At 43.8% G+C, this 24,709-nt stretch overlaps 3 protein-coding genes across 3 annotated transcripts; 1 reads left to right on the top strand and 2 right to left on the bottom strand.

Annotated features, from left to right (window-relative positions):
- Window positions 1–1,486: 1,486 nt before the first annotated feature.
- Window positions 1,487–3,904, bottom strand: fam78bb (family with sequence similarity 78 member Bb). The gene is made up of 2 exons (XM_030049823.1): window positions 3,627–3,904; window positions 1,487–2,810 (listed from the first exon to the last, which is right to left on the bottom strand). The coding sequence occupies exons 1-2, from the start codon at window positions 3,887–3,889 to the stop codon at window positions 2,288–2,290; spliced, it is 786 nt and encodes a 261-aa protein (XP_029905683.1). The 5' UTR covers window positions 3,890–3,904; the 3' UTR covers window positions 1,487–2,287.
- Window positions 3,905–6,423: 2,519 nt separating this feature from the next.
- On the top strand, window positions 6,424–9,913 carry rex1bd (required for excision 1-B domain containing). The gene is made up of 5 exons (XM_030050444.1): window positions 6,424–6,579; window positions 7,066–7,148; window positions 7,324–7,528; window positions 8,628–8,716; window positions 9,405–9,913. The coding sequence occupies exons 1-5, from the start codon at window positions 6,577–6,579 to the stop codon at window positions 9,475–9,477; spliced, it is 453 nt and encodes a 150-aa protein (XP_029906304.1). The 5' UTR covers window positions 6,424–6,576; the 3' UTR covers window positions 9,478–9,913.
- Window positions 9,914–10,780: 867 nt separating this feature from the next.
- crlf1b (cytokine receptor-like factor 1b) lies at window positions 10,781–23,951 on the bottom strand. Its single transcript, XM_030050442.1, has 8 exons — window positions 23,674–23,951; window positions 21,666–21,944; window positions 19,617–19,746; window positions 18,519–18,691; window positions 15,618–15,775; window positions 14,721–14,889; window positions 12,135–12,316; window positions 10,781–11,123 (listed from the first exon to the last, which is right to left on the bottom strand). The coding sequence occupies exons 1-8, from the start codon at window positions 23,729–23,731 to the stop codon at window positions 11,100–11,102; spliced, it is 1,173 nt and encodes a 390-aa protein (XP_029906302.1). The 5' UTR covers window positions 23,732–23,951; the 3' UTR covers window positions 10,781–11,099.
- Window positions 23,952–24,709: the final 758 nt, after the last annotated feature.

Here is a 24,709-nt window from a genome sequence, read left to right as displayed (position 1 = left end):
ACAGACTTAGAGAAAGGACTCTAACACTACAATGTTCCAAGTCCTTTCACATATAATATTAGTATGTACTGCACCAGTCCCCCAGTCATTTTAAACCAATCACTGCATCAAACTCCAGTTAATCAGAAGAACAACAAGAATTAAGGAGTCAAGTTTATCATCAAGGACTGCGTAGCGCTCTACCCTCAAGTCCTCAGGCACATCTGTTACTGTAAGAGACACTTGAGGCCCTGACACACACACAGGCAGTGTGTACAAGGTAGACTGTGTGACCTCGTGGCCAAATATGAATGTACTTTCGCAAACACGTCATCCATCGTGAAACGGGCAACATGTCAGAAAAGGGTTTACCCATTTTTCCTCATCATATAAAAGCCTTGACTTTCAAGTTTCCTGTATCAAATCACTGACTTACAAAGATCACCGTCTTTGGCAGTTTCCCCCCCTGGATAAATCTATTCAAGGTGCTGCACTAGATGTTTCCCTTGACTGTCAACACTGGCTGTCAGCTGTGTTTTGCCTCACAAACTGCTCCTGTATCCATGCCACCATGGTGAGGGTGTGTAGCAGGGCTCGCTGTACACAGGCAAACAGTCCTCCCAGTGATCATGGCTCTGGTTTGGTTGTAGATGAGGTGCATGTGTGTGAAGGCTTGTACGGTTTGCACCAAAGTAATGAGCAGCATGGGAGGATAACATGGTTACATCCTCAGTCTCCTCTGGGCCGCTCTGATCCTGGGAATCTTTTAGAAATACAGTGTGCAGACCCTCCTGGAAAATGATACACTCCATTTTATTTTACCTGGATTCAACTCAGCTGTACGATGGTTATAGTCTGTGTAAGCTGCACTCCAGTTTTCATTTGAAAAGTCAGAAAATTTTATAAAAGGCCCTTTTAAAGTAAATATCATAATGGCACAAGTGAGTATTTTTGTCTAAGCCAAAATACTGTACCCATTTGTGGGTCTTTTAGAGTAAATGCAGTTTCACTACAATCTTTGTCCTTCGACTGCACGCACTGACTTGAAAAGATTCGCAGCTCTGTTCATCTCCCTCTCGCAGCCGCTGCGGGCAGACCCATTTTATCTCTCATAAAATGTAACCTTGCCTCCTCACCTACAAATGAGATTAGATGGGGCAACGGGATGGGAGGAATCATGTTTTCTCCTAGAATGCTGTCATCAATTCAAGCATCACTGGCTGTCAAAGGACAGGCAGGAGGAAGGTCTGTGTCTCTGGTCAACTGGTCTTTCATGATTTGAAAAAAAAAATCTGTCAGGCTTCATTAATGAGTGGTTTCAATACACAAACTGTGTGCATGAGACCGTATCCAAGCTGTGACATCTATATTTCATATGATATGTTAAAAGCAAAAACAAACAACAAAAAAAGACATATTTCCACTTACACCAAGGATGTGTGGATGTTAAAGGTCTTAATTTCTTTTCAATCATTATTCTTTACATTGACCAGACAATGGGATCAGGATCGTTTTCACAAATGAGGCTCCTGGTGTCTGTGTGAGGCAGTATGGTGTGACAGAGCAGCAAGCCTGGACCCTCCCCTGGGGCTCCAATACAGGTCCTGATGGGCCTTGAAAACACACATACACACATGCCTGCGCACTCACACTCGTGTCAACTCTGAAAGCATATAATCAAATAACGTTACTGTTAATATTACAGTTGTCTTTGTCCATAATGCATAACCACACAGCAGCGCCAGCCTCCTTGGAACCTGTATCACACATACACACTAATGCCTTTAGTCTTCTGCAGGTGCACGCTCACACAGCACTTTACTGTACAGAGCAGGCCAATATTATATCATCATTAAGGCTGAAGAACCTTTTTAAAGAGGGTCTGTGTTTAGGCTTGATCATTTCCTTCTGGGCCTGAGTAGCTACAGGTTTGCATTACATCCCAGCACTTTTGTTGTCTTTCAAAGACAGAAACCAAAACTTGACTCGGTTGTTGCACTGGGCTGGAACAAAGGCCTGCACACCCAATAGCTCGACAGCACCAGAAGCAGAGACCAGTGTCCTTTCTGGATAGTCAAAGGCAGCGGTGGGGAATTAAGGCAGTTGTCCCCTCAACATTTAACCCCAGCGTCACATGAAAGACTGTACCTCTAATTTCATGCCATCAACAGTTCATGCAAGCCTCATACATCTGCTTGTCTGTGTTTGTCTTTTTAACTATCTACTGCTTGTTTGACTGTCAATATGGGCCACCATGTTTTTAATCTTATAAATGGCCAACCCTACACTGTCCTGTACTGTCAACCCACTACTTGGGCGGTATGACGACAAGTGCAGGGCCTCTCCTAGGCCTCCACATTAGGACCTGGGCATCATTGGCGTTGGGCCTCCCCATGGCGTTAGGAGGGATGGGCTCCATGCGAGTCAACACTCGTGGCTGTTCCTGGTGAACCCGGCCCACCAGTCTGGCTCTGGAGCCCAGAGGCATGGATGGATCCACTGCGATATCCACCCTCATCCTCCACTTGATGGTGTGAAGCAGGATCTTTTCCCTGGACGTGGTGTTGAGCGCCACCAGCCAGGTGGTGAAGCTCTGGTCCCTCTTGATGCTAGTCAGTAAAGGTGTGTTGGATTCGCTCACTGGCACAGCCCAGGTGACACTGGGATAAAAATTGTCGTTCATACTGACGATGAAGCGCGATGGCTTGGAGGTGGGGCCCACTATGGTGACAGTCTCAGTTGTGTTACCGTACCAGGGGTAGCTCACACCATCGGAGTCGCTGATGGCCCTAACCAGGCCTTCTCGTAGCTCCGGAAGCTCCCAGCTCGACCTGGAAGAGTACAGATAAGTAGAGGACTGTTTACCATCTCATCACGATAGCTTTATCATGAGGGGAAACATTACTTTGGTTAAAGTGGTTGGAATGTGACATAGACTTTTAGGAGGATAAAGAAGGAAAAGATGATGATGGGAAGAAACATTTGAAGAATGATATGCTTCTTAATTAAATGAATGAAATGCTTATTCCATGGTTTATGGTAGATCATCTTAACAGTTTATCAGTAGATTATCATCATCCCTTTGTGTGCCAGACAGTTTTGTGTCCTCTAGAGCCCCCCTCCCGTCTGTCCTGGGTGTTTTTGTGGCTGTTCTGACACCTCTCAACCCCATCTGCCCCTCCCCACCCTGAACAGACAAGGATTAAACACCCCCTGACATATGCATTTGCCTCCACAAACTGTGTGTGTGTGTGTGTGTGTGTGCGCGCGCGCGCGCGCGTGCGTGCGTGCGTGCGTGTGTGTGCGTGGAGAAGGGTGGGCATGCCTCCGTGGGAATAATTTGAGTGTTGGAGCAGCAACTGTTGTTTAGCTCCTCTAATAGCAGCCTTTCTATTTAGGTGCCAAAGTCACAGGAACAGAATCTGTCGGTGGGCGTTTGAATGAAGGAGGCTGACAGCATAGTTAACCTGCTGGGTGCACAAATGCTCTGCGATGCAACACACTGTGTCATGCACAAACATGAGCGCACATCGCACATGCATGCATGCGACCTGCACAGACCCATACAAGCGCACAGGCTACAAACTGCTGTTCAGCGTCACGGGGGTGCGCCGGGGCAGAGGTGGTCGGTAGGGGTGTAAACTCACATGCCAGCGTCTCCGTAGGTGTTGTAAAATTCCATCTGTGTGCACGCCTGGATCCAGCCCACCACCCATGTCTCGTTACGCGGAACCGGCGGCATAACAACCCGCGCTGAAGCTTTGAAGTAGGGCGTCTTGTACCGAAGTACTATGGGCGAGTTCTCCTCTATGATTGTCGGGCAGTGGTCTATGGTGGCGGACAGGTCATACACCACAATGTTTTCCCGTTTGATGCGTGACTTACAGGCTATGCTCTGAATGCAGCCCATGGCTGTGCAGGTGAAGGTGATGGTCAGGAGTAGCCAGGTGAGCCTAACAGGCCGGGGGCAGAACACTACTGACTTGGACTTGACTAATATCAACACTGCGAGGCCGTGCATCAGATGGACCTAAGGCAAAGGTGTGTGCTACCACGGGGTAGGCCCCAGCCGCTCACAGTCACCAGAGAAAAATTCAACTAGTCAGTAAGAGTTAGGTTCCAGTCTAGTGGCTGAAGAGACTGGATAATCAGGGTCCAAGACCCCGTGTTGGCAAGCATCCGCCCTGCTGAAGTGTTCAATGAGCAAGACAGTGAATCCCCACCAGCTCCAGGGGCGCTGTTCTATGGCTGACCCGGCGCTCCGACATCTCTGGAGGGGTCCGGGCGAGAAAAGAAATGCCTTACAATGATAAGTAAGGTATCACATTAATTCTTAATCAGGATGGGGTATCCTCTGAACTCAAACAGTGGAGCCTGTCCGTCGCTGAGTGCCACTCTCCTCTTTCCAAGCCCGGGTTGCTAGAGGATCCAGCCCGTCCAGCTGATGGCTCCTGCCCGCGCCTCTGTTTGAATCCACGTGTCTGTGTGTTGCTGGTCCGTAACCTTTGACCCTCTTCTTTCTGCCCCGAGCTGTCATGTCACAAGCCGCAAGAGACCGGCGGACACCGGGGCGCCGAGAGGGAGACCCGGTGGTCGGGTGGTGGTGCTTGTTGATGCGGCACTAAACATGGGATGCACCTGCTTCCTGTACCTGAGCGACGGTATCACAGCATGTGTGCCTTATGTTCATGCCGCTCGACGGGAGATAAACACGGCGAAACACACCAACCTGGGAGTCCGTGCATTTGTGTAGGGGAGAGGGGGGGGAAACAGCTTCCTCTTGCAGAGTTAGACGACACAGGCGGCTTCTTCGCGATCAAAACGAGGCACAGAAGGGTGCTGCAAATAACGCCGACAACATCCCTCTGTAATGTGCCCAGAAACAACAGCGGCACGACCTAAACATCACAGAAAATACTGGCATAGTGACCTAATAGGGTAGCGTACAGTGCGCGGCATCCTCTCTTAATAATAGCTGCACGGCTGTGTGTCGCTGTTCAGTGTCCGTGGTGCTGAAGATGCTGAATGGACCAATGAACGGCAGAGGGAGACGGAGCGCGTAGGAGTGCCAGCGTCGGTACAGTAGCCTGGTTGCTTTGCGACCCATTTCCTCCATGTTATCATAATGCTTTCTTATCGCTTGAAGACTAAAGAGACGAGATAAAAGACGGATAAGCCCCAAGCTCATGGGATACAATTCCCCCTGGTAGGGCTCTAACCTCTGAGATGCAACAGGTAGCCTTCTCTACATCTCAGCAGGGCCCCGTGAGGATATTTATCCCAGATAGTGTGCCTATAAAATACTATCGGCTGCACTCTGTTATTACTACCGTGTAATAATACACCTCCCTGTAATTAAATAGTACTGGATGGAGAGGTCCTAATTATGTGGAGTACCGTTTGATTGGTTAGAGGCGGCGTGAGCAGCAAGAGGCGTCTTTCAAACTAAAAGTGGTATACACTCCAGATGACGTGTTTCTTATACTGTGTGAACTCAAGTAACTCTCCACGCTGAGGACAAGTGGGAGGCCGAGATGCAGCTAGAAATATCGCAGGGGCACGTGGGAGGAAATATGTTTCGAGGCATACCTGGTCACATGTTCCAGCATGGAGGGAGCTCAGTTGACTACATGGTGGACCTGTTAGCCGACTAATGGACGGCAGGTGCTGGAGAAACTGCAGAGCACAAGGTGGAGGAGCAGCTGCGCCCAGGTGGTGCTGGTGGTGTCCGGAGCTGGCAGAGATTTGGGAGCGAGAATACAGAGCTAAACAGGAGGTGTTTCAGTCAGAAACCCACTAGACCATGAAAATAGCTTTAAAAGGAATGATTTGTGAGTGCACAGAGGGAAGAGGTAAAACAAACAAACAAACAAACAAACAACAGTGTGATAGAGCTCTTGATTACAGCGGCCATGAGATGTATCACTGGTAAGAAATAAAAAAAATAAATAAAAAATAATGGAAATTTAAATAATCTAAATTACATTATTATTATTATTATTAGTAGTAGTAGTAGTAGTAGTAGTAGTATTGTTGTTGTTGCAATAATAATTATTTTAGGCTATGTGTCACTTACCAATCACTTCGTCTAGCTGCTGTTATTATTATTATAGGTGGTAGTAGTAGTAGTAGTAGTAGTAGTAGTAGTAGTAGTAGTATTGGTGGTGGTGGTACTACTACTACTATTACAGCTTATTGATTGGAAATTGAAGTCCTTAACTTCTTAAATTCATTATAGGCCCTATAGTCGCTAATTTTTTGAGCCTAGCCACGGAACACTTTCAATGTGAATACGTGCCAAAACTGAAGAATGTATTATGTAACATGTAAGTATGTAGTTGGCCAAATCCATCCTTTTTTGTACTTTTCGTGACAATAAATGTATATATCATTATTGCAGAGTCCTTTTTATTTTGAAAATCCATTACTGGTTCTGATCATTGCGTCATTTCCGGGTGGGAGGAGCTAGACAGGTAGCTGAATCAGGCACAGGAAGAAAACAACAAGCCGTAGCCGGGTCTTGTTGTTAAAATATGCTGCTGTCATAATTTAGCTTCTCTTTCGAAACTTTGCGGCAACAGCTCCCGGGAGACTACCATGGTAAGTGTATGACATTTTAATCTGTAGCTAACTCGAGTCCAAAAAGAGGTGTAATCTGACTAATATCCCACGTGTGCTAAGCTAACGTTAGCTGCTGTAGGTGAAGTTGCATCAGGGTTAGCTAACGTCATGACATGGTAACTAATGTAGTGTAAAATCATCACAAGAGTGTGAGCACGACCCTATGGTATACACTGTACTGTTACTTAAAGTTTATTTACTTTTTATGAATTCAGATTACAAGTTACAACCAGTCAAGTTTAGTACTTTGTACAAATGTTACTCTGGGTAACTGAACAAAAAAGTATTGCTTTGTGTTTTCAGTCAGTTAAAAATACAATCAAAAGACTGAGGCTGATCAGTTTTAGAGAGCTAGTCTGGTCAGCCCCTTCATAACTTAGGCCTGTCAGTGTTTGTATTATTATTATTTTTTATTATTGTTGTTGTCGTTATGTTGGTTTTCTGTAATATAATTTATCTTTCCAGGTGCCTACAGACTTTAAAGCCTTGATCCAGCGCTTTTATGTGCTTCAGTCAGAGCGAGTAGAGACTTACAGGCTCTTTGAGGAGTGAGTATAAAGTTTTAACCTGTAAAACCTCTGTCACAACTCACCAGACACCTGCGGTTCTTCATACCTCCAGGCACATAAACACACCAAACTGATTTGTAGGTCTTCAGATGTCTGTCCTGCTTTTGTTTTCCTCGTTGTGATTGTTTTGTTTTGGTTGCTGCCTTCCCTCCAGAGGACACGAGGCCTACTTGAGGACAGGGCCCCAGTATGACTTTGAGCACTACAGGCAGCTGGTCCATGAGATAACACAGGCCTTCTGCGGCATCTCCAAAGAGGTGCTGGAGATCAAGGAGCGGCTGCACCAGGACTTCGACAGGCCAGACCTCTCTGAGCACATCGAAAAGCTGCAGAGCAAGGAGAAGCAGAAGCTCGAACTGGTAGGAGGCATCCTGTGTATTTTGTTTTTAATTTATATTATATTTACAACACATGCCTAGAGGCTGAGCAACAGACTAATGAATAAGAAAAGTAACATTTACACATTTTTATTACATACTATGCAATATCACCATTTGTTTAATAAGGTCTTTGACTTGTCACGTATACAGCCCATGTTAAAACTGTTTGTTTGGTGTAAATATCACTTTGGCACCTGTTTCACATTCACTGTTAGCAGTGGTTGTCCTAACTATAAATATAAATGTATTCAGGTAATTATGAGACAGCCTAAAGGTAGTTATCTGCTGACATCTTAGATGTTAAACCTCGTAATTGTTGTTGATGCATATGACAGGACTGTGTGTTAACCTCTGGTGTAGTTACACTGTTACACCACAGAGGGGCAGAGTTCCCGTAGAGAGCATGCATTTCACAACTGGGCACTGGTTTCAAGTAGTGCCAGTGCCACTGAAGAAATTATTGCCATGGCATTTTTCACTGCCATGTTTAGAGTACAGCAAATACTGTTATGCTTGCAAATTTGAATTATACATCTTTTATTTATTATCTGCTTAATGTGAGAAGTGTGCATTATGCCTTTATATATATGTGTGTGTGTGTGTGTGTGTGTGTGTGTGTGTGTTTGTTTGTGTGTGCATGTATGAAGGGGGGCAGGTAGGAAAAAACTCAGATCATTTGTGCTGTAATGTTTTCAAATGCTTGCCTTTAAAGTCAGCAGTTCGTAAACAGCAGCCTCTACGAGCGTCTCTCCTCATGCTCAGACAGACTGAGTCAGTCAGACTGGTGCTAAAATGTTATTGCTTTGGCGCGCCCGACATGCTTGGATGGTCCACATACCGTATATCTGCTGGGAAACGGTGGCGTGTCCAACAGCATACTTTTCGCTGCTACACTTTTGAATGAAATCCTAACAAAAACTTATTTTTGATGTTAACTCAACCGTATCCCTGCGTTCGTTTCCGGTAACACTGATGCAGAGCTGCCACCGTCTCAGTGTCCATCCCTCCCCTCCTCTCGCTCCCAGGCAGTGATGAATGGTTTGCATAGTATATCTTATCTGATGTGCCTTTTCAACAGACAGCCAAGCTGCAGCTGGCCAGGCAGCGGGCCCAGGATCACCCGGAGGACGAAGGCTGTCAAGAGAAGATTCAGGAGATCAGGCAGGAGTAAGAGCAGCTTTTACCACCCTTCAGTTTACTGCTTTAGCTCCCCGGTGACCCCTTCACTCACTGGGTCAACCTGCTGCTGTGTGTTCCCACTGCTGGCTGTCAAACTCCAAAACTGCCCAGAGATCACGCACTGCCCCCGAATGCACCACACTATCATGTCTTACCATGGTAGTAACATGTGGCTCGTATTCACAAGGAAGTCTCTTGCTTCCTTAATTTGATGTATTTCTTGTTGAAAAAGGTTGTTGGGGCTTAACACAGACAGGCATATTTCAGTAGTGTAGCCTGATGGGAGATGAGGAGAAAAAAGCAGTTTTTTTAATGGCAGGGGAGTGACTGTTGAAAAATGTGATGCTTTTATTGGTTAAAATATTTATGTCAGTGTATTGCTACTGAAGATAGAGTTTTCAGGGATGGAAAAGTAATGAGATTTTGATGTGAAAGAACAGAAAAGCTTTTTTGCTTTGGTTGTTAAATAGGTGAATATACTGGCATGGGAATGTAGCTAACAGGCTGAGCAGTGATTTGTCATTTCATGGTGACTTGACGCTGTGCAGAGAGATAAAAGGAGGGGGATGAGGTAAAGGCATGTTGTCTCTAATGCATACTTGTTCACAGCACAGTGGGTTTGTCTAACTAAATTCAAGCTTGTGTTTTCTTTGGTCTGTCTCTCTTCCCTGTCCAGCATCATCAAGAACAAAGAGGCTCTGAGTGAGATCATGCAGGACTTTAAGTATGACTCCGAGGAGTGTGATTGACGTGTGAATCCCAGGAGGTGAGCCGCCGCCCGCTCACATCGTCAGATAGGCACTGATAGATTGACTTCCTTCTGCTGCAACTTCCATCCAGGACTCATCAGCTGCACTTATCGATCCTCCTCTGGCTCCGCCCTGCTCGCTGCTGCAGTCTCTTGTTACCCAGGGGGCTTTTCAGATGCAGGCTGCGTGTGTGTGTGTGTGTGTGTGCGCGCGCACGTACCTGTTTGTGTATTTATGTCTGTGTCCCTGTGTGTGTATAAATGCATCCCTCAGCAAAAAGGAGACAGAAAAAAAAGATAAAAGGGTGAGAAAATCTGTAAAGTATTTCTGTAAATAATGTATCCAAAAAGGCTTGCTCGGGTCTTTTGTATACTGAATAAGTGCTGTGTATTTATTTTGTTTTATTTTTAAATAATAAAGGCACATTCCAAGACAAGTTTGGTTCCTTTCCTGCTCTACACATTATACACAATATTTTTCAGAACCATTACTGATAAAAGAATATAACTTAAGAGAAAATCAAGATTCCTTAAATATAGTGTTATAAAAATATAAGCGATATAAAATTGTCTTCCAACAAATAGTCAGTTCAGATACAGTACAGTATATACATTTTAAAGATTGTGAGGCCTTATTCCACTGGGAGTCGATTACTGATCCAACCAACATGGTCACTGCTGTACTTTAGACATAACTGAATCTAAATGCCATGATAGCACATGCTACACACTTGCAAAGTAAACACTCAATCTAAAATGCCTGATTTACCGCCCGCAATCAATACACTGGCAATGCCACAAATTCATTTAGCCCTGACTGCACTGTGGTACATCCCGCTCGCTTACAGTAAGGATCTCCACTCTTATTATTTCCCACAACAATAAATGTAGACAGACTGATAAATGAATCCCCGGTGGTTCCACCCTTCATAACATTACAACTCTTGCACTGATTTGTTTTGGCTGCTTTAGTGTTTACAAGGCAAGTGTGGACATTTTTATCAAAGCACTTAAACTTGTGATAGAGAAGATTATTAGAAACAGCGGAGAGCCTTATGAAAATATTACAATTTCCATACAAGGAGGCCAAACTGGGAATGCATTATAGTAATGTTATGGCTGACTGCAGGTGCTCTGCCAACGCACTTCAGTTTGTTTTTCTCATGGCGATGCCTTTGCAGGGTTTGACATCAAAGCGGCCAGACTTGCTTATATTACTGGAGTTCCCAAGAAGTTGTTGTGTACTTTCTTTACAGAGCAGAAGTGCAGTTACAGAGGGGTTGAATCTTTGTGTGTGCGTGTGTGTGTGTGTGTGTGTGTCTGTGTGTAATACAGCTCTAACGGAGAGATATGGCTATCAGATCAAAGAAGGCTTCCACTTAATTCTAATCCTGGTTGGCCAGCGGAGTCACAGAAAAACACTGCGTCGTCTCACTTCAGTTATCTTCTCTGTTCCACATGGGTTCCTGTAAACTTAAGTTAAGCCTGTATAACCAAACTCTGCAATATCCCACATCCAAGGGGGCTGGACCTCTCACACAACTGGGACCCTCGGGGCCCGTATCTGTCAGTGTTTCTTGATGCTGTTCCTGAATTAAATACCTCAGTGGCGCTCGGTGGGTGCTATGAATTATCTTCTTGTAGAATCTGAAAGGCAAAAACAGATGGTTGACGCTGGGAGTCAACGGGAAAAAAACTGTGTAATGCATAATCATTACCATGATGACACTAACTGCTCTTTGTCTGGCTGCTGTTTCACCCCTTCGCGTTTTTCTCTCTCTCATCCTTTGCATCGTCCCTTTCTGATTCTCTGTGTGTTTTGCTCTCCTCCCCCGCTACCTTTCTCTCAGGCTAATCGATGGCAACCTGTCAGGGTGGCTGAACAAAGACATTATTCAAGCAACATCTTAAGCATATGCCCCTCGAAAGAAAAGCCTGGAGATTGCTGAGCTAACTGAGTCAGGTAGAGTAAAAGTCTCCGTAGGTTCAAGGACTGAGCAGAGGATGTGGCTACAGGATTTGAACTCTACACACAATCACATAAATACAAACACACACACACACACACACAAGACCTAGTGGCTCTGCATGCCATTTGGCCTGAGTTATGTTGTGAAAGGGGCTCCTCACGCCAAGAGAAAACAAAACACAAAAGGAACACATTACAGTGGGCTGTTAATTGCGTTTACATGTTCATTTCGCTTTGTTGTGGCCATCAGCTGAAGATCATAAGCCTGCATCGTTAAAATATGTAATAAAATAAGAGTGCATGACTCTGAAGAGAAAATGAGAGGAGATCAACTTCTATGCTCGTACTTCTGGGCCCGTAAAGTCAAAACCACACATTTACCTGATCATAAAATATGAACTGAAGCTTCACAGAGACCAGTTCAAGAAAAATCAGTCCTCTTTGTTTTTCTAAAAATGTTGACCACATTGTGGCATAACATAAAAGCATCGCAGGACAAAGGCAGGGTCAGAAATTCACAATGTATATGCACAGCAGTGGCTGTTGTGACAGGCTGTGTTGTTTGTGTGACAGAGAGTGTGTGTGTGTGTGTGTGTGTATGTGAGGCCTTAAGGTTAAAGGGGGGAATTTTCGACAAAGCAGACTCAGAGAGCCGAGATAATGAAAAGAGAGAGATTCTGCTTACCTACCTGGTTGCGCGTTTTGTGCGATTTCTGCAGCCACACCCTCCACTGGTCGTACAGTTTGATTGACATGCCGCTGCAGCCGTAGGCGTGTTTGCGGACCCAGCCGAAGAACTGCTTGAGTTCCCGCCGCAGGGTGGAGTTCTGCTCTCCGGACTTTGGATCACACGAGCCGCTCTGCAGCCGCTCTGAGCGCAGGAGGAGAGGGGAGGGGTGGGCAAGGGGGAGAAAAAAGAAGAGTGGAGGAGGAGGAGGGGAGAGGTAAGAAAGATGAGAGAGAGAGAGAGAGAGAGAGAGAGAGAGAGAGAGAGAGAGAGAGAAGAGCGTCAAGGTTACAGTCAGGACATGTTGCTATAGGTTATGTGCGGGCTGCTGTGTGTCCGCTCAGCATATCTGAAAGGCTAGGCTTGGTTTTACACACAGCGTAAATGGCACTAAGTACATTTTATAATGCACTTTCAAAAGTTCACACACGTTCATACTGTACACATGGAACGACTCACAAAGGACTTCAAAGCTTAATCATCCCGTAGGGTGAATTTAAAATTGAATTACTGGTCTATCTATTAAAGTCTGTGATTGTTTCTCATGCTCTTATGTATTTGTGTGTATATGTTCTTGTGATCAATTTATGTTGAACTGTAATAATCATTTGCCCCTGCCTCTGATCTCATGTAACCACTGTGAGCAGGGCTCTCGAAAAAGAAAAAGAGAGCTTGTGTTCAGTGCATATTCTCTGTCTAAACAAAGGTTGGAATTGAACTGAATCAAATTGCTGAGAGTAAATTTTGTACATCAAAATCTATCTTTAAAAATGAGAAATACTTCAGTTAACGTACCAAGCCTAATAATATAATATTAATGACAAATATTAAGATACGTGGTTTTTAATGAAATTATGTCAGCCGAGCGATTCCAAACAATCAAAATCCTTGTGAAGCTAAGTTTCCTTTTTTCTCCGAGAATCAGTCTCCCTTGATAAAACCAGGAAGCCGAGTGAAAAATGTGCATTTAAATGTAATTTTGTTTCATGGTTCCAAATGGTCTTTTCAAGGTTTTGATATCTGTCGTTCATCATTTCAAAGCACGCCGCTGATTTGATGATATGATTGGCTGGAAAGTGAATCTCCCTTCACCAGGACATCCGGCCATTTGCCCTTAAAATCAATCAAACTGACATCATTGTCCCAATGAAGAAAAAAGGTTTCTAGCCAGGGTTAAAAACTGTCACAGCACATTACAAAAGACAAATTGTATAAAGTGCTTGAGGAGAGTACGGACACCGGGCTGAAAAACTGACTTTACCGACTGCCCTTCATATTCTGTTGCACTCCTGCTACTTTGTGTAAATGTGAAACAGATTTATATTTAATAAATTGAGCTCCTGCTCTCTTTCTTTCAAAGGCAGGAACTCAAACAGTGAGACAAAAGTAGTTAGCAGCTCAAGCTCCTTTCTTACACGATGTGTATCGCAGCTCTGTATTGAATATAAATGTCATTGCTTCATAACTAAGCTTGTGTTTTTGTAACACTGTGGGAAAAGATGCACAATGTACTGGCACAATTTCCTTCCTTTCTTTCTTTGATAAATTGATGTGGACATTAATATCTCACATAATCACAGCTCTGGGTTATTCAACTAGTCGCACAAAGAGCTTTTGGAAATGGAAATGTAATGCTTTTCTGATTGCAAAGTATCTACTGAAAATCTGCTGAAAAGTGGACCCATCTCAAAAGCTTAGTTTCCACCACTGGGCCAGGTGCAACTGTTCAGGATGTACTTGGGATGTGGATTTCCCAAACACCATTTCAATCAACAGATACTGTGTTTAAAGCAGGTATAGTTTCATATGAGTAGTGTTTTTCAGCTCCGTTTGCTAAAAGGTAGAGCTGACAAGCCACACTCGGGCTGTCTGGGGAGCAAAAGCTACTGAAAGCCAACAGCCTGCCACAGTCAATCCTTTATGGCAAACAACAGAGCCTGATAACGACTTCCTCCCTCTGGGGAGTAAATACCACACAACCTATGTAACTCATTATCTGCTCCTCATGCTCCCAAACCTGCTTCCACTCAAACTTTATAGGCCCTGTGTGTACCACTGACAGACAACCAGCATTTTAGCCGGACCAATCTTTGAAGGCTAACGACAAAAATCTATCAAATGTCCCTCCAGCTCTTTGCCATTTCTTTTAATCCTCTGTTGTGAGATCTCTATCAGGGCAGCTAGCCCATTGATGTTTGGTTTCTCTGGGGTTACATGCGGTTTGGATCTTTTTTGCTCAGGATGTTGCATCTGGGATAAGGCCATTGTTTTCCTGGCTTTAATTGGCTAAGAAAGGTTGGTTATTAGAGGAGAAAGAATGTTCAACACTCCACGTCACAGAAGTTTAGGGAGGATTTAAAAGTCACATGTGATCCTCTATGAAGGGAAATGTATCTGCTCGGTTACAATCGACAAAATGCAATGTCTTATATTAAAAAAAACGTATATTTTACACAAACTATGCATCAAATCCTATGTGTTGCATCTCGTCACTCATGCAAAAGTCTTTGAGAGAATTTCTAATGGTTTCTAGGCCATGTCCACTCACCACTGATGGGTGTTGAGGCTGCGGTCGGGTGGCTCCAGTCGCTCCAGATGCCAGCCTTTCTGGACCCATAGATGCCCACTGGGTTACACCTCACCTGCACAAAATAGACCGTCCCGGCCCGAAGGCCTGCCAGACGACAAGATGTCTGGTTCCCAACGTCATCCACCACCTGGGAGAGGAGGAGAACAATGACAGAAAGGACGGGTGAAAATGATACTCGATCTGTATGGAGGAGACACATAAAATAATACAAAATGGCTCAACTGGAATGACCTTGATATTCTTCATTTAGTATTTTTTCATTTTTCATATGTGTCTAGCACAGAAAGTGTTTTCTAACTCCACTTGGTTTTCATTTTGTCAGTGGTCTGGATAACAGTGGCTTGTTTTGAAGGTTTTGAATTGAATTATGTTTTGAATAATATTTGCCCAGGCTCCTCATTCAGAAATGATTCAGTATTTAAGCAAATACGCATACAAACACAACACAATAAATAAATAAGAACTAAAACTGGATAAACAGCAGAAAAAGACAAACTCATGTTCAGCTGTGGTCAGAAGACATCAGTTGAGCCATATGAAAACGATACCGTATGAAGCTCTGCTACTGGGTTTTGGACGAAAGCCAGGTTTCAAAATATAGCAGAGCACTAGCGGCCATGGTTTCAACACAAGTAAGATTTACTTTACAGTTGCAACATGAGCAAGAAGCCGGAGATGCATGAGAAGTAGCTGGTAATATATATATAATCTGTTAATAATACTCTGTTAATCCTTAAGCATCTCCAGTATTTACACCCAATGTACCACAGAGGTAACACATGTATGTGAGGTCGCCTGTATGTCTTGTGTGTGGGTGTAAGTGTTTGAATGTGTGTCTGTATCTGCTCTGTCTACCTTCCACTCGCTGCTGTCCTCCAGTCTGTAGCGTATCTGATATTTGGCCTGAAACAGGAAGTCTTTGAGTGCTGGAGGACTGGCCCAGCGCACGGTCAGCTGGTCCTCCAGCTCCCCGACTCGACTCACCAGCACGTTGTCAGGCGGGTCGGTGGTCACTGCAGGTACAGACACAAAACAACATCAAGATGTTAACTTACTTTTACTGCATGTGTGCAAAGTAGGTCTGCTTTCTTATGGTTAAGGCATCAGGACTGACTTAAGTATGTTTGCATCCTCTGAATGACCCCTGGACAGAGAGAGAGGGGAGTCCTCAGAGGAATATTGTACAATAATGCTAACGGCAGACAAGGACTACAATCCAGACTCTTTCGTCATTCTCCTTGAATAAAACATGCGGAGGACGATGAATGCTTGGCCACTGCTGTCCAGACATCATCTGCACACACTGCCTGACTCAAGATTTTTCTTTCTTCTTCATCTTCTTTGTCTTCTTCATTCTTCTTTTCTTCAACCCCCGTCGGTCCTATCAGTGGGTTTGTCAGTGCCACTTAGTCAAACACTGTTGAAACCCACAAAACTTTCATTTAAATTTTAGTTGTGATTCCAAGGTTTCAAAATATACCAGATATGTGATGCTGAACTAAAGGGAAATGTGTATGAAGCACATGATGCACAAAACATGGACATATTTTCTATTTGATGCAATAGTGAAGCCATAAAACAATGGCACCTTGGCTTTGAACGTTTCACTCAATATAAGCCTGATGCAGCTTCAGTCAAGTGTTGCAACCAGCAGCCAGCAGATACAGGAGAAATATGTATGCAACATTGTTGTTTAAGTTAGTGGATAGCATATTGTCTCTGAGGTGAAAACCCTCCTTTTTTGGGGCTCATGAAATCCTTCCAAACCCCATATAATAATGTCAAAATGTGTTTCCATAAGTCTACAAATACGGCTGTTTTGCCTTGTTCCTGAAAAGCTGGACCGCCTTCTAAAACTCTTAAATAAAAATTTCCCCAAGTGCAACAACATTTTCATTTACACAGGATGAACAACTTTTTAAAATTGTCTTTTGTCTAAAAAAAAAAAAAAATGGAGAGAAGAGAGATCTTAATGTGGAAGTTCAATGTTAATCAATAATGTAATATCTTACTTTCTGTAAGGCTTTCCCTGTTGATTTGTCTTTATATATTAAACCTCTGTTCTTCTCACTCATTCTTTCTTATTCCCTCCTTTTCCATAGTGTAGTGGAGACAAAACAAAAGGCCAAGAGAGAGTGAATTACTATCAAATATCAGTTAGAGAAAACCATGAGGCAAACAGCCACCAGTATTACATAAACTTTCAAGAAAATCCACTAGGAAGACAGTTTCTTATAACTTTCATATCAGACCGATGATTTCTGCAGAACAAAGTCAGCAAGAAAAAAGATGACATATTCATTAAACAGATTTAGCTGACTGATGTCATTATTTGTTTGAAAAATCCATTTCAGAAAGAAATATTTGTGGGCAAACTGAGTTTAGGTGGTTTTACCCTCCACTGCATCCCTGGCTCGCTCCTCTCAAATCAACATCTCCCCCCCTCTCTCTCTCTCTCTTTCTCTCTCTCTCTCTCTCTCTCTCTCTCTCTCTCTCTCTCTAGACTGACTGGCTGGCTTTTGTGAAGCTGGGATAATCAGGTCAGTCTCTGTTCTGCTCTCCTCCCTGGTCCAATACTTTCTGTGGAGAGCCTCAGTTGTCCCCACACTCCGCATTAAATAAAACATGTTTTTCCACTGCAATAAAGCTCGCAAAGAATCAAGTGCTTTGATGGAGCTGATGGGGTGAGAGAGAGGGAGAGAGAGAGAGAGAGAGAGAGAGAGGGAGAGAGAGAGAGAGAGAGAGAGAGAGAGTGGGGTGAGGGAGCGAGGGGAGACACCATCATATTAAAACGTCTTGTAAAAGTGTTTCCCATTTGCAACTTTCCGCCTGAGAAACGCTGCACTCTCTTCATTTCCGGTGTGTGTTGTTGTTTGTGTACTGACGTCCTTTATTGGTTCTATCAAGTTCACCCGAGGCTTGGTGGAGGGGAGGGGGGCGGAAAATCAAAACGGAAAAATTCCACAGCTTATTGTTTGTGTTATTGGGGGGGGCTGGTCATGCATCATACATACAGCATCTCCCCTCTCTCTCTCTCTCTCTCTCTCTCTCTCTCTCTCTCTCTCTCTCTCTCTCTCTCTCTCTCTCTCTGTGCCTTCCAGCCCGCTGCCAGCCTGCTCCTCCTCCCACCCAGGCTGCCTGTTAACTGAAGGCAGGGAGAGGATGCTCCGTCTCTCTCTATAAACACGGGTTAACAAAATGTGGCAGAAACAACACTAGACTATTAGAGCAGGCTGGGGCTCTTATATAGTCTAAGAAATATCTCACACATCATCACCTCATTGTGAAACCCGTGAAGCTGTTAGCAAAGCATGTGATGTGCAGTTAAATTTTTACATCACAACAGTTTCTCTTTTAGGGCTGCAGCCAAAGCCCATAAGACAAGTTACGGCAATGGACGGATGGAGAAAATCATAAAAAAGTCCCACGCACCTGGAGAGATTTGTCAGCCATATGCCAGAGAGGAGAGGAGAGGACAGGAGAGGACACAATATGGCAGGACAGGGCAGGATTTGGCAGCACAGGACAGAACAAGACAGGACATAATATCACAAGACAGGACTTTACAAGAGATGGCAGGACAGGAAAGGACAGGACACAATATGGCAGGACAGGAGAGGACAGGACGCAATATGGCAGGACAGGACACACAACACGTTATTGCAGGAAAGAAGAGGAGAAGAGACTGAGAAGAGAGGCAGCAAAACGAGCAAGAGCATCTTATTTTACTGGGTGCCACCGAGTAAACTTACTCACCCACGTCCAGGATGTCCAGGGTGATGATGTCAGAGGTGGCTGAGCCCAGCTGATTGGCTGCCTCCACCCAGATCTCATACGGGGTGAAGAGGGCGAGGTCACGAGGGATGTAGCAGGAGTAGCGCTGCTGGCCCGTGGTGTAGTCTTCACACTCCTTCTCTCTCCCATACCACCTGCACCGAGACACAACAGCAACTCTGTAATCACAGCACACTCACAAAACGCCTTATGTTTGCTTCTAAAACGTAAAATAATTACAGTTAACAGCAGTACAAAAGCAACATGGTGAACAAAATACAGATCCTAGCAGCAATGAGCAGCTTATCACAGCATGACAGAGTTCACTGATTGTCCTGCAAGGCACTGTGGGTATTAGAGTCTTTGTTATTGATGCAACACAAGTTCAACAAGTTCAAATGGTGGTATTTTCTTCAATCTCACACATCAATATGTAGCTTGGTAGATACCTTTAAAATAATGTTTATGACCAACCTGCAGAATTTCAAGTGAACTGATTACTTTGTCATAATTTTGTCATTTTGTGTGAAATATTTAGCAGCCATTTTCGGATCGATCCCTTAGCCTTTCCCAGACTAAGGGCAAACCCAATTAATGCACTTGAAACATTTCTTGTCATTCTGAATTGCAGTTTACCAGAAAAAAATGTCTTGAAAGTTTTTTTCCAAAATTCAAAAATGACATCCAAAAATGTATGACAAGCACTGCAGACCCTATAAGCAAAAATGCTCAGGATGTGTAGATACATATGTGAATCACGTTTTACATGGTGGAAGTGCCAGTCAGCACCATTAAGACTAATTATGACTCAGCGGTTCAGTTTATTACCAAATTAGACAAGAAAAACATTACCAATTCATGCCTGAGTTGTTGGACTAAATCGAATCTGAAACCTTCATAATGAGCTGTCACAGCATCAGCCTGTACATGTGAGTACAATGTAGTCACAGCATGGATGTAGTGTGTGTTTCAGGAGATTTACTGTGTGTGGACATGTGTTTCTAGTGTACCTGAGTGGTGCAGGAGGAGGTGGTGGGTTAGGTGATCACCTGTGAGCTGCAGCAGGTCTGGGGCTCTCACCTCAATTTGTACTTGAGGGTGTATTTGGTTCGGATGAAGGTTTCACCTCGGCCCCCCGGGCTCCACTTGCAGCTCAAGTCCTTGGTGTTTCGGGACCAACAGGTTAAGTTAACCGGCTTCTCTGGAGGCACTGTGCAGCGGAGAAAATGAATGAATAAATAAATAAAATCCACTGAAAAAGTGAGGGGGCCTCTCTGTCAAAGCCTCCTCTATCACGACAGGAAGAAGGACTGAGCCGGTGTCCTTACTTATACCGCATGAATGAGGAATGCGCAATAAAATATCGAACCAACCTAAAAACCTTGAGCCTCCACACTGTCAACTAGACGGGGTCTAAGAAAAGCAGTCTTGTGTTTTTAGCTTGTTGACAATGTATTTTTGAGGTAATCGCTGCAAGTTTCATCAACCCACAGGGTCGGCGGATATTCTCATCCCACAGAGGAACACGTTATCCTTCATTTGAAGTGACAGGAAGAGGACTGCCAAATTGGAGTTATAGAGTTTTCACACAACATGTCAATTGTTGAGAGCAAATATTCTATTCTATTCTATTCTATTCTATTCTATTTGTATCAGCATTGTGTACTTCCATTTTTGCTTGTGTTTAATGTTATTTTTGGGTTATAGAATTGAGCTGGTAATGATTTGATTTTAATTGAGATAGACTTCGGCTGACCTTGATTCTGACATTTAAAACAGAGCACAGCTTAAGGCCAAGTTCTCATCCATTTATGTAAAGCATTCGTTCTATCAGGCCCCGCGTTTTAAGCCAACACCGAGATAAAGCAGATTAGAGTCGTCATATAACAGGCTTTGAAAGCATTACAAACAGACAGATCATAATCAAAAAGGCTTTCATGTAGGGAAAAAAGCTAAATTCTCAGCAAACATTTTCTTTGTGGGTCCTGTGAGGTTCTACTGATGCAAACGAACAAATTAATTTGATCATTTTCTCATTACCCTGTAGTGCTTGGATCTTTAAACAACAGTGTGTCGGCGTGTGTGTGTATGTGTGTGTCCTTACATGGTTAGAAAATCTACCAAAGGGGGAACATTTTGTTCATCTCAACTTTGAAAAGCAGCAGTTTAGAGTTACAGGTCAGGATTATTGGTTAGTATATGCGCTAACCTAAAGTTACGTCACAGGTTCGGGTCATCAGACGGGGTTTGGGACGAGCTGTCCTCACAGATATGGGGTTAAAATGTTAGCATATGTGTGAAATATTACAGTATGTATAAATGATATTTCAATCCACAAATATTCACAAAATAATCCTAATAGTCGGTTTCATGAAGTTGTGACGCTGGAATTACAAGGATCTATATGACGTTGTGATCCAAAATTCAAAATCAATTCATCTACATATTCATAACATTTGGATGTTATTTTAAACTTATTTGATGGTTGGTAGAATAGATGGAGAATAGGTTTTCAAACTTTTTTTAAGTTAACAAGCTGACTAATTATTTTGCCCTAAGGACCCTGATGTAGAAAGCTTAGTATAAGGTGTCATACTTGAGAAATTCAAAGTGGTGAGATTATACCATGACGTTAACATAATCATTCATACATTTTTACTTATGATTTCCAGAGAATTAAATTATTTATTGTGAAATTAAACCATTCCTCATTTTGCTGAGGATCCCCTGGAAGCCCCTCAATGACCCCGGTATGTCCCTGGACCCTACTTTGAAAACCACTGGAATAAAAAGTCCATAGCAGTTTTGCCAGGTGGTATGTCAAATCATAGACATTCAGTATCTGACTATATTGGTATGTGGATGGAATATATTCACTATATTCCATCCACATACCAATTTATAAATTTCAAGTTCACAAAATATCAATATATATTTTGTTATGTATTTGGAAAAGCACAAACCAGCCTGATCCTGGTCTGCTCACGCTACAGGCCTGTGACAGCCAAAGAGCTAGACCCAGTATAGTCTTCCTCACTGTGTGAAAACAGGATGTGGGCATCCAGTTAAGATGCATATTACACACTACACAGAGTTACACACACACAGGGAGGCAGTATCAGCACTTACTGCCCACATAGAGGCAGGAGCCGGCCAGGACGTGTCCGTCTCGCCCATGGCAGACCAAGTTGTCTCCAGACTGCTGCTGGGAGCCGTTGAGGCGGTGAAGGGTGACGCTCAGGGCGCTGGCGCTCACCACCTCATAGGTGCTGCTGGCCAAACGCTTCCCATTCAGAGTCCAGTACAGCGTGCTGGCATGCAGGCCCGTCTCAGAGCTCAGCGTGCACGTGGCCGTCAGACTGGAGCCGATACGCAGGACAGGATCCTGAGGGAAGATCTCTGCTACCTCTGGGTGGTGGAAACACAAACACACAACACAGAAAGTCAAGCTCGTGTTCACAGACCTGTTAAGATCACCAGAGCTTGTCCAGACTTTTGAAGATTCCTAGCAAGACATAACTAGATTTTCCTTTACATTTTAGGGATTTGGCTCACACTCTTGTCCAGTGATTTCCAGAGAAGTAGATTCTCTTCAACAGTGTACTAGGATCTGCGGCGCTGGGGCTGATCTGTCTCAGTGCTGCTTGATTTGTTTCAGCGCTGAGAACAACACATTTCCGGTGGAGCATGAGAGATAAAACTGCCATGTTTCCACAAAGAAATCATTTCAGTCCGGATTTCTCGCCAACTCGAGAAAACTTTGTGTTTTGTTTTTGAGGAGAAGTCGAGCAACGCTGCACCACAATACAGAGCAGGAGTGCAGCACATATTTATGACCCAGTAATGACCTGGATTTATGGTGCCTCAAGAGGACCACTTAGAAAGGTCACCCTGGGTTGTTGGTGAAATATCTGAATGCTTTTCCATACACCGCTACCCTTCTTCAGCTCCTTTTAAAGTTTCTCTTATGACTGATGCCTGTGAGTAGCGCTCGGCTGTGTGTCTCTGAATGGGCTCCTCCGCTTGCCTCCTTCACGGAGACACAAGGGTTAATGTGTAGAGGCTTATTAACTGTGCTCTAGGTGGGCGGTGGACAAGCTTTCTAACATATGTGCCAATATGCTGCTTCCAGCTCCACTGGACTTAGGAGGATTTGATGTGAAGGAAGTTGTGCTTAAATAAATATGCACTGCTATTTCTCTGTAAGAACAGAGGGCCTCAGTGACCGAGTTTCACCATCTTGTACTGCACTGCCAAGTGTAAAATACTCATAAAAATGACCAACAAACACCTTGAATTTATAGCACTGTTTCTCACCATGCACAAAAATGTCTAAGTGCTGATCATGAGACAGCATTGCCCTGTTTAGTGTCTCCACGGTGATGTGTGAAACACTAGCATGTTTTATGCATTTCACTCATGCAACAGTGATAATGAACACGGTTTATTTCAATTTATCTCATCAGCCGCCTCACCCCCATGACTAATTGGCCTTGTTGTGAGTGTAATCCATCATTGGGCAGACAATAACACCTGTGTCTTTGCTCGCTTTGGGTTTGTTCCAATTAAAATTACATTCAACTACAATCTGAGAATTTGCTCATCTCATTAGCATGCACCACTGTCCAGATCTGGCAACCTAATCAAGGTTCCCAAAACTTTATTCAGAAGACTCCAAAACAGAAATGCTTTAAACCTCCAACACCAGAAGATATCCATAGATGATCTAGTACAGAGTTACATAACACTTATTATCACTAGTGTGCTGATTGCAGGTGAGTGAGTGAAACCTATAACAAACTGTGATCCCAAGACTTTCCCTGGCATTACTGCTGGCTTCAGAGCGTGAAATTACTGGATGTTATCTATTTATTATCTGTTTAGACTCGCCTAATCCTCATTTTGCTACGGGAGCCACGGGCCCACTTTAGGAAGCAGTGACCTAATCCAGTCTACATGGGTAGGACTACACTGCAAGCAGAGATGACACATTGTTGACTAATGGGGCAGAGCGCACCTCCCATCTAGTGCCGTCCTCACCCGAGAGAAGCGTGCTAAACCTGGCGCTGTCTGTCTGCCTGTCTGTCTGTCTGTCGGCTTCTCCCACAACAAACAAGCTCTCAAGTTGGGTACTTACGTGTCGAGGAGAACAACACATGTGGAACGAGGAGGATGAGAAACACCAAGGAAAACATTGTTCACGGTCTCCCTCTCTCTCTGTCTGTCTCTTTGGGTTCTTTTCTCTGCCCTTTCCCCTCCTCTGTCCTGTTCTCCTGCTCGACTTGGACGTGAGGAAGACAAGAGGGGCAAAAGTATGGGGGAGGAATCGCGCAGCTTCCACCCTCCAACGACTGCTTTCAGATCAAATTTTGGATCGCCTAGTGGAAGTCAGAAGACCAAGTTGACTGCGGTGGCTTGGAGGCAGCACAAGGTTTGCTTTTAACTCTAGTGTGGCTTTGCTTGGTGCACGCCTCGACAGCTAAAACATTCAACTTGATACTGTATGCTCCTCCCTTGTTTTCCCACACAGTCATAAGTCATTATTACTACCCAATCCGCCCCCCTACGCACACACGACAAATAATAATAATTATAATAATTACAATAATAATAATAATAATGAAAACAAACATAAATAGCCTCAGTGGGCCAAAACATTACCACCTGTACAATCTAATGCAGTTCAATGCAACAGCTCTGAATGACTGTTGGCGGCTAAATTCATCAGCTGAAAAAAGCCTGGCGGCTGTAGAAAGTTTATAATGTTCAGTATTTGTTGACATTGTGGCGAATGTGTAAATTTAATTCTGTGTTAAATATCTGAGGTTGTGGTTTGAGGTCTTGTACTGGACTACATTATATTGAGGTGTTTCTGTTTTTTTGTCCTCCCTACTTATATACATGAGGGGGACAGAATAGTGGAAACGCCTCTCAATAAAATCCAGTCCAGTAGAACAGCAGCCCTAACTATGAGCTCAATGCCAAACACTGAACTGAATGAACAGCTCTATTACTGTGACAAAAAGAAAACCTGAGCATTATAGGCAGCAGAAAAGTAAACCTTATGGCAGAACAGTTGTATTTGATTGTATTAGATTGTGCAGGTGTACCTAATAAAGTGGCCACTGAGTGTACACACACACACACACACACACACACACACACACACACAC

Source organism: Myripristis murdjan, chromosome 4, assembly GCF_902150065.1.
Source record: "Myripristis murdjan chromosome 4, fMyrMur1.1, whole genome shotgun sequence".
Taxonomy (NCBI): domain Eukaryota; kingdom Metazoa; phylum Chordata; class Actinopteri; order Holocentriformes; family Holocentridae; genus Myripristis; species Myripristis murdjan.
This window is presented reverse-complemented; position numbering and strand designations above follow the sequence as displayed.

Excerpts from the sequence above, each read along its gene's own strand:
- fam78bb (XM_030049823.1), bottom strand. The coding sequence starts at position 3,889 with ATGGGCTGCATTCAGAGCATAGCCTGTAAGTCACGCATCAAACGGGAA. Across the intron at positions 2,811-3,626 it reads ACCTACGGAGACGCTGGCAT|GTCGAGCTGGGAGCTTCCGG; the intron begins GTGAGTTTACAC and ends GTACTCTTCCAG.
- rex1bd (XM_030050444.1), top strand. Across the intron at positions 7,529-8,627 it reads AGAAGCAGAAGCTCGAACTG|ACAGCCAAGCTGCAGCTGGC; the intron begins GTAGGAGGCATC and ends CCTTTTCAACAG. Across the intron at positions 8,717-9,404 it reads ATTCAGGAGATCAGGCAGGA|CATCATCAAGAACAAAGAGG; the intron begins GTAAGAGCAGCT and ends TTCCCTGTCCAG.
- crlf1b (XM_030050442.1), bottom strand. The coding sequence starts at position 23,731 with ATGTTTTCCTTGGTGTTTCTCATCCTCCTCGTTCCACATGTGTTGTTC. Across the intron at positions 21,945-23,673 it reads TGTGTTGTTCTCCTCGACAC|AGGTAGCAGAGATCTTCCCT; the intron begins GTAAGTACCCAA and ends TCCACCACCCAG. Across the intron at positions 14,890-15,617 it reads AGGACAGCAGCGAGTGGAAG|GTGGTGGATGACGTTGGGAA; the intron begins GTAGACAGAGCA and ends CTCCTCTCCCAG.